This window comes from Crocodylus porosus, unplaced genomic scaffold (genome assembly GCF_001723895.1).
Source record: "Crocodylus porosus isolate Cpor-Errol unplaced genomic scaffold, CroPor_comp1, whole genome shotgun sequence".
In the NCBI taxonomy this organism is placed as follows: Eukaryota; Metazoa; Chordata; order Crocodylia; family Crocodylidae; genus Crocodylus; species Crocodylus porosus.
Genome location: NW_017728943.1, coordinates 4,746,310 through 4,756,747, shown reverse-complemented (window position 1 = coordinate 4,756,747; position 10,438 = coordinate 4,746,310). Strand labels below are relative to the sequence as shown.

The 10,438-nt window shown below is 49.9% G+C and overlaps 1 protein-coding gene across 1 annotated transcript in view; it reads left to right on the top strand.

Moving 5' to 3' along the window:
• The window catches only part of MRC2 (mannose receptor C type 2), a 108,322-nt gene extending 98,875 nt beyond the window's left edge, over positions 1-9,447 (top strand). Inside the window, exons 25-30 of the mRNA XM_019548485.1 lie at positions 285-453; positions 1,809-1,958; positions 2,537-2,656; positions 3,704-3,883; positions 5,192-5,218; positions 6,382-9,447. Coding sequence (XP_019404030.1) covers positions 285-453; positions 1,809-1,958; positions 2,537-2,656; positions 3,704-3,883; positions 5,192-5,218; positions 6,382-6,602 — 867 coding nt within the window. The 3' untranslated portion in view covers positions 6,603-9,447. The remainder of the gene's footprint in view (positions 1-284; positions 454-1,808; positions 1,959-2,536; positions 2,657-3,703; positions 3,884-5,191; positions 5,219-6,381) is intronic.
• The last annotated feature ends 991 nt before the right edge of the window (positions 9,448-10,438 follow it).

The following is a 10,438-nucleotide window of genomic DNA, read 5'->3' as shown; positions in this document are numbered from 1 at the left end:
GGCCGGCGCCTGTGCAGCCTGCAGAGGGACTCCACTGCCCTTGCCCCCCACCTCCTGGCCCTACTCCTGGGAGGTAGCAGTGGGGGGTTCTGGCATTCCATCCCCACCCACCCACGCGTACCCCCCCTAGGGCCTTCCCAAGTACCCCTGGGGGTAAGCGTACCCCCAGTTGACAACCCCAGAGGCAGGGTCACAGGGGCCATTCCCCCAGACAAGCATGAGGGGTGACAAGTGTTGTGGGTCTGAGCAGCCTCTGAGCCTTCCTCTTTGTCACTGGTTCCCAGGGAGGCCGGAGCTATTCATGGTTCACAGAGGAGAGTCTTTACTATGTCAACTGGCAGGATGGTGAGCCCCAGCAGGTCACAGGCTGCTCCTACATGGATGTGGATGGGTCCTGGCGAACAGCCAGCTGTGACACCAGATTGCAAGGGGCTGTTTGCAAGATCAGTACAGGTGAGTGCGTTTCCAGCATCTTGCAAATGCTGGAGAGACTGGCAGAGTCTGGGGAAAGGCATGTCAGGTGCCCCAGGGCTTTTCAGCTGCAGAGTGCAAGTGTTCCAGTGCATGTTCTCAAGGGTTGTGTTGTGGCTCCAAGCTATGGCCCATACCAGTAGGGTGACAAGTGTGCCTCCTGGAGAAGGCTTGCTGTACAGCTGCTCTGCAAACCTTCAGTGGGGGGCAGAGGAACTTTTCCAGCTCTCACTGATAAAGCAACCAACTCCAGGAAACCAAAACCCAGGCCCCTCTATAGCTCTGAGATGTATGTCTGGAAGTGGAAATAGCCATGCTGGAAATTAAAGTAGTGTGGTGCAGCTGCTTCATAGTGCCACTGCAGGTAGACCAATTTGATCAGCTGAGAGACAGCTAATTAGCACATTCATAGCAGTGTGTCTTTTCAGCATGGTGCTGGTTGGTGCCTTGGGAATATTAGGAGGTCAGCTAATCTCTCCTCCACCCCAGATCTGTTCTTGCAACCCATGCAGTGTAGCTGAGGACCAGCAGCTAAGAACCCCTGTTAGAGTAAATGGAGGTTCATTGTGCATGGCTGGTAAAGATGCAGGACCAATTTTCCTAATGTGGGACACAATTCTCATTTTGAGAGCTCTGTCAGGGGCACCAGGGTCCAGTCCTCAGATTCAAGGTGGTTGGTTGTCTGAGGCATTTGCAACGAGGCAGTCATAGGACAGGGGTGGGCAGGATGGCGTATCTGGCCGGCAGACAGACTCCATTTCCCAACAGCCCCTGCCTGCCTTGTTGCAGCCGGTTTCCATGGAGACCCCAGGAGTGGTGCAGCTGTGACAGCACTGGGCCAAGGTTTCCATGGATACCAGCCTGAGCAGCCAGGGTCCTGACTCCAGCCCCAGAGCAGCTCCCTGCCCAGCTGCACACCCTGCCAGTGCTGCTTGGGCTAGTGTTCATGGAAACCCTGGCCCCATGCTTTCAGGGTGCTACCACTCCTGAAGTCTCCATGAAAACTGACTGCAGCAAGGCAGGCGGGGGGGGGCTGCTGGGAAATGGAGTCCGCTACAGGCCCAACATGGCCTGTATGCTGGACTTTGCTTGCCCTTGCCATAGGATCTCACCTGACCTCCTTGTCAGAGGTGCAAAAGTTAGCTTTTGCCTTTCCCTTCCACATGTGCAATACAAGGGATAGCTATGCCATAGCACGTGTCTTGGCCAGCTATAGCCTCTGTAAAAGCCTCCACTGTAGGGAAGTATTCCCCTGCAGTGCTCTGGTCTGTCTTCCCCACTCCCATCTCATTATCTTGCCATCTCCTAAAGTTGCCTGGTGTTCCCCTCCTTTGCAGGGCCCCCTCGAACGCACAAGTGGAGCTTCAATGGGAGTTGCCCCAAATCACTTGAAGATTCCTCCTGGATTCCCTTCAGGGATAATTGCTACACCTTCCACATGGAGGTCACTCTGGGCCATAAGGATGCCATGAAGAGATGCCAGAAAGGTATGAGCAACATGTTAGAGTAGGGAGATGCACAACACAGCAACACTAGAAACTTGAGATGGCCAGAACTTCTGAAATCCCTAGGAACCAAGGGCCCTGGATGGCCTCTTCTAGGTTCAGTAGTCACAAGCAGGAGAGGAGGATGCTGTTACCCAGGCTCTAGTGCTCAGTGTCACTCAGATTGAGTCCCAACCAGTGGGCATCCCCTCCTTATTTCCTGGCACAGTCCTTTTGTGCATCTCCATCCTGAGAGTTTACCTGCTAGACTTACAGGTTGTTTTGGGGCACCTTTGTCCTGCTTCATCAGCATTTAATTAGCCCAATCCAGTTAGTAATTTCCTTTCTCAAGGACAGAGGGTGTCAGTTGTCATAGATCTATTAATGTCCATGGGATTAGGACACTTCAGGCTCCTGATGATATGCCTCGGAGTGCTAATTAGCTAGCCTGGGACTGGGCCTGGATCTTGGTTTTGGTAGGTCTGAAGAAAGCAAGCAAACCCCTTACTGGAACTGAAAGGTATTGCCCCACTTCCATTAATTCTGCAGGCTTTCTGCTTGATGCATCTTTCCCTCCACAGCTGGTGGCACGGTGCTGTCCATCCATGATGAGACGGAGAACGTCTTTGTTTGGGAGCATCTCCAGGCCTATGAAAGCCAGTCCAAAGGTGCCTGGTTGGGGATGACCTTTAACCCCAAAGGTAAAATAGACATATTGCAAAGGAAGATAGCATTCTGCTAAAGATCTTTAATCATGGGAGATGCTGGAGCTGTGCTTCTGCAAATCATGGGTGCTGACAGAGGCAGCCTGGCTTCAGAGCACTGGTTCCATCTCCAGGTCTTCCACAGACCTTGCCTCTCCAGCAGTCAGTTTCCCTGACTGCATAAATGAGACTCATGGTATAGACCCTCCGGTGCAGAAGGGCTGGTGGCACACAGAAGGGAATTGCTAGGGTTGAGATTAGTGATGCTGCCATTGTCCTCAGTACATTCCACAGCAAACCAAGGGATCGTGTGCCTGCCAAAGTCAGGCAAGGGTGCACAGACTGATGCCTTTATATTCAAGCGCAGGCTTGTACACACAACTGCCTTGCACCTTCTACACATAGGGACCTGTTGAACTTTATGCATGTGGGAGGCAGGGTAAATGTGAAAATGATTGTCTGTATTTATACATACAATGTAACTGAGGAGGCAAAGAAAAGAGTAAAAGAAGCTAAGGGCAGATGAAGATTTACAGCCCCGCTGGGCTTCTCGGAGAATTCAGTCTGAAACTGTCTCTTCTGTGTGCCTGAATCATGTTGAGCCAGCCTGTCTGCCAGGATCTCCCTGGCCATTTGTGCTGTTTGGATTCAGCACCACCTGCCAGGGTTGGTTCAAGTGCTTTCTGTGGCCAAACATGGCCCACATTTCTGTGGTGCACTTTACAGCTCCAGCCTGTAAGATGGAGGTGTGGCCTTTGGACATTACCAGTCCTGCTGCGTACTGTGGCCAAGCCAATCACATCATCACACTAGACTTCTAGACTCTGTGGACACCATGTGGGATCAGAATAGGCCGTTGTATGGCAGGAGGTATAGTATAAGCTGGAAGCGAGTGCAGCAGCTGCCTACCTCATTTAGTGGTGTCCCTTTAGGTGTCCTGAAAACCCATCATTACCACTGCTTGCAGCTAGGCAACATTGGGTGCTCTTTGCAGCACCCTTGTGGCACAGCATATTCACCTGCTCACCTCCGCCCTTCTTCTAGGGGGTACCTTGGTTTGGCATGACAACACGGTCGTCAACTACTCGAACTGGGGCCACCACGACACAGGACCAAACATGCTGAGCCAAAACAGCTGCTACTGGATCCAGAGCAATAATGGGGTGTGGCGCCTTGGCTCCTGCACAAATGTCACCATGGGGGTCATTTGTAAAATCCCCCGAGGTAAGAAGCCTGAGAAGCCTGTTGACTTTCTTGATTCAGTTCCTCTGGTGTTACTTGGCATTGAGTGACTCCCTGCCAGTGCAAAATATATGCCTGTGGGGCAGAGGCTCTGTTGAGGACTAATAGTTTTCTCCCCTGGACACCTTCAGCTTAGGGCACTTCACAAGGAGCTTCTTTTAGCTCCTTGTCATTAGCCCTCAAAGTGCAGCCCAGCAGAGAGTGATCATACCTTGCTTGGGGAAAAAAGCAGGACTGACACAGCAGGAGTTGCTGCAGGTCACCGTGAATGATGGGGTGAATGGAATAGTGTGTGAAGAGCCTGGGTCTTGGACAGCAGGGGTTTCTGTGGGCTAAGACTGAGACAGCCTCAGAGGCTGCATTTGGGGAAAAGCCTGGCTAGCTCTAACTCCTGCTCCTACTGCATATGTCTTCAATGAGAGCCCTGTGATGCTTGTGTTTGGATATGAGCACACAAGCAAGATGCCATGAGGAAAACATAATGCGTCAATTATATTCCATGACCAGGGTGAGGTAGCTTGTCCCTCAGTGCAAGGAGGATGAGCTATGTCTCATGCCCATGGGCAGTTACAGCAGATATGCTGTAAGCTCACACCCTAGTTTACCTGTTGGTTTACCTGACTGGGCAGCCTTTGGAGTAAACATGTCCTCATTAACCCTAACACACAGGGCTCCTGTGAGCTTGGCTCTGAGACCCTAGGAGGGCTGAATGTCTTCAGTAAGTGGCTCATAAAATAGAGCTCTCTGTGAGTGTCCCTATCTACAAGCTGTTGAGAGTCACATGAAGTATAAGATGCATGAGTCCAGTGGTTGCACCACCTTTTGGCAAGGCAGGGAATCGGGCAAGGACCTGTGCACCTGCTGCTTCCTCCTGCTTTACTGTACCTGTACTTCTGCCCATATTTGCATGCCTGAGTTCCAGAACGGTGGTCTTGAGCACTGGCCATAGGAGACAGTGAGGTCACATTTGCCTGGCACTGCAAGTAGGCTAATCAGCAAGAGATGAGCTAATTGGTACTGTCCACAAGGCTGTTCCTGTAATCCTGCTGCTTAGCATCTGACAATGGCTGTTTGTTTCACCCACTGGAACAGTGAAGGACCTGCCCACTTCTCACTGGGCATAATCAATGTCAGGCCACAGGGCATGCAAGGCAGTGTCAGTGGGCTCCAAGGTCTCAGTGGGTGCAGGGTGGGCCCTGCAGGTGCCATTCTCTACTGGCATGAATGCAGCTGGAATGAAGGGTGCCATGGCTGGCTACTCATCTGTCTCTTTCTTTGTTCCCATTGCAGTTGAGGAAAGCAACTCCCCCCGATCAGGTGAGTGATGCAGAGGAATCACAAATCAGTACAGGCACATGGTCATGTTCCACTTCAGCCCCTGCTCTCAGGGGTTGTTCAGGACCAACAGCCAGTGTTGAAAGGGTTTGTTGCAAGAGCTGGTGGGGCCCACACAGCTGGATTGCCATTCATGCTATCAAGAGTAACCATCTCTAGTAGGATGGCTGGAGCCTTCTCCAGCCATTTGATTTTTTCATAGATTCATAGTTTGTAAGGCCAGAAGGGATCTTGGAAGATCATCGGGTCCAGCCCCCTGCACCAAGCAGGAAAGACAACTTGGGGTTAGGTGACCCCAGCAAGGTGACTGTCTAGTCTCTTGAAGATTTCCAGGGTAGGTGATTGCACCACCTCTGGAGGGAGTTTATTCCAGTCTGGACAACCCAACTGTGAAGAAGTTTTCCCTAGTGTTAGGCCTGAATCAATTTTCCAGGAGTTTTTGTGGCCATTACTCCTAGTTTTCTCCTTGGGTGCCTTGGTGAACAGTTGTTCACTGAACCCTTGATGTACTCCCCTAGTGTAGTAGTAAGCTGCTACCAGGTCCCCTCTCAGCCTTCTTTTCCTTAGGCTGAGGAGTCCCTGATCCCTCAGCCTTGCATTATATGGCTTGCCTTTTAAGACTGATCATATGGGTGGCTCTTCTTTGGACTCTCTCATTTAATGTTCCCTCTGTAAATTTTCAAGCCCAGGGACCCCCCATCTGAGCAGTATGGAGGAAGATTATGTGGTCTGGCTGCTCTGCTCCCTTCCTCCTGGACATGGTGGGCATTGCAGTCATGGTGGGATCTCTCTTGCACATGATGAGTGGCAACCAGGCTAGATAGACACTCCCTGGTGGGCCATATCCTGGCTCTCCAGTGAGCTTCCCCTGCCTGGGGACTGAGCTCACCTGTCTGGCCTAGAGGAAGCTGTCTGTCGTAGTGACCTCTCTGAGGAGTGAGAGCAGCTTCATCCACCTGCCTGGTGAAGCTTCCAGCAGCTGACATGTGGAACTGGGAGTGGGGATGTACAGGTTCTGTGCCCACTGACCTTGTGGCACGTCTCTCTGCTCTGTGGCTCAGTCTCCTTTCCTCTCGATGGAGATGGCACCACAGACTATGGAGGGGGCAGGGTGGATTTCACAGGCCTTCCCTCCCTCTACCCAGCTCTCTCAGAGAATACAACTGCCATTGCTGTGGTCATCCTCTCGACGCTTGCACTGTGCGTGTTGATAGCCATCACAATCTACTTATACAAGCGCCGGCGGAGCTCAGAGCGGGGGGCCTTCGAGAGCGCCCGCTACAGCCGCACTACCTCCAACCCTAATGAATCCGCTGAGAAGAACATCCTGGTGTCGGACATGGAGATGAATGAACAGCAAGACTAATGGGGGAGAGGTGGGGAGGGGCTGAAAGCACTATACACACCACCCCTAAACAAAATCAGATATGCAGGGTCAGCAAAGGGCAACAGCAGAAGCACTGCTGCAGGGGCTGGGAAGAGGGACTGGAGGCTGGGGGTGGAATGTGAGGGCCTTTTTTCACAGGAAATCCAATGCAGCTTCCTATTCCCAGGAAGACACCACATACCCCCATCTGCTTTTCAGGCAGGAGGGATTTTCTGCATCCACAACGAGGTCACCTGCATAAGTGAGGAGGTGATGAGGCCTTTGAGTAAGAGCAGAGCCTTCCCCCAGGCTTTTTGGTGACGTTTTCAGGAACCCAAATGTGTTTCCCTCAGGTGCAAACAAGCCTGGCCATTTAGGGCCTGGAGACAGCCCCCTGGACTGGTTCCCCTAAAGGAGAAAATGGGCTGGGTACCAAAAAGAAGTCTCTCCAGAGTGAAATGTCTCTAAACCCAACCCCTCTCCATTACACACGTATCTAGGTGCAAGGCCTCTGTGCAGATATCTGTGCCTGGGGAATCTCTTCCCCGTTGTCAGAGCCATCACTGCACAAGGCCTTCCCCTACCCTGACCACACCATCAGAGTTGGTATCCTACCACCTCCTCCAGCAGTCAGTGAGATCTTCCTGGTGATCAGAAGGCAAAATACCCCTAGCAGGGGCTCTGCTGTCCCCCAGGCATGAAGGTGTGAGTGCTCCCTCCTCTTCTAGCATAGGGACCAATTCCAGAGAGCCTGCTGCAAGGGGCTGGCTTCTCACCCAGCCCTTCCTTCAGACTTCATTGTACCATTGCATTTATGCCAGAGCATGCCAGGCAGACTCTGCTGCCCAACTCCAGCCCACTGTACCTCTTCCCCAGATCCAAGTAGTGGCCACCCTCTTTCAACAGCACACTTCTGACAGGATAGATGCTCGGATGCAAGGGAAACATAAAAGGCTTCACAAAAGTTGCTCTCTGCATTCCCTCTTCCAGTGCCCAACTAGCGAGATGCTCAGTGGAGGGTTTTTCCCACCAGCGCCGTCTCTTCCATACCTGCCCTTCTGCTGTTAAACTCTGCTGACTTTCAGAATAATCATATGCCTGGGGTTGGGGAACAAGATGGATCATTACTTTGTTTGCAATTGGTCACCTCCCTTGGTCTGTGATAATGAGGATATGAGCGGGGGGTGGGGGGTGGTTTCAGATTTGTTTAGTTTTGTTTTTTAAGGGAATGGTAGCTTCTCACTATACTGTATCAAATGCGTGCTGAATATATACCTTCTTTCACACAGATGGCTGGGGTGTTTGTGGTTGCCTGTTTCGTGTGTAAAGTATAGCTGTGAAGGAGGAAGGCAATGCCTGAGCCTTCTTCCTTGCTTTTGAGCTGTGCAATAAGAAGCCTGGGTTTCCTGGGGCAGAAGCTGGGAATGGAGCTCAGCCTTTCCACTCCACCATCTGGCTTCAGCAACCAACCTCTGCTGGGGTCAGGATCCTGGATGACTGGAGACAGGGAGAGACATTCAGCACTTCAGGGGTTTTCTCTGATAGGAATGGGACACAGAGGAGGCCTGCGAGACCACAGAAGCAGGACAACAGACCCCCCACCTCTCCCTTGCAAGAGACACTTATTTTTAGCCCTCTGCCCCCAAAGGCTTGAATTTTTGTTCTAAAGACAATGGAAAATAGCTAATTGTTGTTGTTCTATTTTTTATGGCACCTATGTGAATTTTTAAATCTGTTGAGTTCACTTAAGCTGGAAATTAAGTGTTTGAAAAATTTGGTGGGGGAGGCGGGAGGGGGGTTGGTTTTGTTGATTTCTGACTTTGTCTAAAAGCCACCACAACATTCCATAGCAAGGGGCACTTTGGAGACAATAGTGCTGCCCTGGGTCCATTTCTCTGCCTTGGCTCTGTCTGCATTTATTTCCTGAGGGTCTTTATAGTTTGGAGCTGTTTGTCTTTACACATATAGACTCAGGGGGCCTGTGTGGCTCAGTAGACAAATGCCTTCAGCCTTTCAGCTCTAAAGATCTGGGTGAGAAATCCTGATGAGGATGAAAAAGAAGTTGCTGAGCTCATCCCAGTCCCCACTAGGCACCTGTCTACATCACACACACAGGTAGCATTGGCAGCATAGGCAGCATTGGCTGCTGGGATCTCCAGATGCCGAGTGTAAGAAGGGTTGGTTGGGACAGAATGCGCTGGCACAGCTGTATGGAGGTCAATGGGGGCAAGAAAAGAGAAGAAAGTTGGTATTGCAGGTCAAGACTAAAGTGTCTTAGCTAGGAGATTCAGGAATAGGTGTGAAAGACAGGATTGGTATATGCTTGCAGAGCTGGTGGCTGTGTAAGAGGCCTCAAATAATAAGCGTGTAGCAGCTCAGGACAGGGGTTCATCAAAAGAATTGAGTGAGGGCCTAAGGCTGGACTAGCAGAGCATTCAGGATTGAGGTGCCTTGGTAAAGATGTGGTATGGGGGGAACGGGGCTGGCCTAGCAGGGAGACTGCAGGCTAGGATTGTGTCTGTAAGGCAGTCAAACTGTGGGGGAGCCCAGGCTTGAAAGAGGAAAGACATGTAGCTTAGAAATGAAGCGCAGTGACAGGGTGGTGTGGGGAAGGCTGCATAGTTCTGTCTGACTTATGCATGGCTTTTAGTCCCTCACTCACAGCGATCCTCACACTCTTTAACACCCTTTTGTGGTTCGAGCAATCTCATTCTTTTTTTCTTCTTTCAAGGTAAAATAACAAACAAAACAGCAGTCTAGGGGAATGCTGTATGAGAATCTTGTCCTCTGGTAACTGATCAGGATTACAGGAAAAATGCATGTACAGTTAAGTAATATTTCCTATCACCATTAGAATAATGTGAAGAAATGCTTAAAAGGACCCGGTGTGTGTGTGTGTGTATGTATGTATGTGTATGTATATATGTGTATATATACACACACATATACAAACATACATATATAAAAGTTTTGCAATTTTTTTACTCTCTCATTTGTAAGATCCTTCTAGAAGCTTGGAAATAAAATATCCTTCCTTACCAGTTTTTTCCTTATTTCATGTGGCGAACACCAGGTTTTTCTTTCTTTAGATTCCTAAAGGGCATGTCAAGCTTGAGGTGAGGTTTAACCTGCCTCTCAGCATGGGAATGTCCTACCATTTCTCCTAAAGTCTGCTCTGCTGATGATGGAGTTGTGTTTGTCTAGTAACTGCTGCTATGCAGACAGCTAAGGGACTTACCCACTAGTTTTTGCTATGTTCCAAGATTATGGTGGCTGTTGTCGTTCTCTTTTAAATCTCAGTCACTGCAAAACCAAAAAAACAAAACAAGAACAAGAAAAGGAGCAGAAGGACTATCCATACCTTGAGTTCTAGCCCTGCCACTGTAAGGAGATACATAACATTTGGTGCTAACTTACTGAGCAGTTTCCCTTGAAAAAAACAGTAAATTCCAATCTTCCTCTATAAGGGTTAGAAGAGTCAGAGTTTGGAATTCAGGAGCGTTGGATTTGACCAGTTGAGCTCAAAATATTTACTTTGCCAATTTTGTAACTTGGTTTTCTGTCCCTGATTCAGGAAACCTACCTTACCCAGTACAGAACAGAAACATCGCTTACATGTAAGAATGTGCTCACATATTTAAGTCCATGAGATTTAAGCAAGGTATGTATATACAGTTATGCACATACTCAAGTATTGGCCTAAACTGCAGCCTTCCCATCTTCATATGCAATCTTGTACACCATGAGTAACTTGTTTACAGGATCAGGCTCCTTTCATTTTGTCCAGGGATGGTTACATTGCTGTCATACATGCAGTAACTGATAAAATGCCAGAT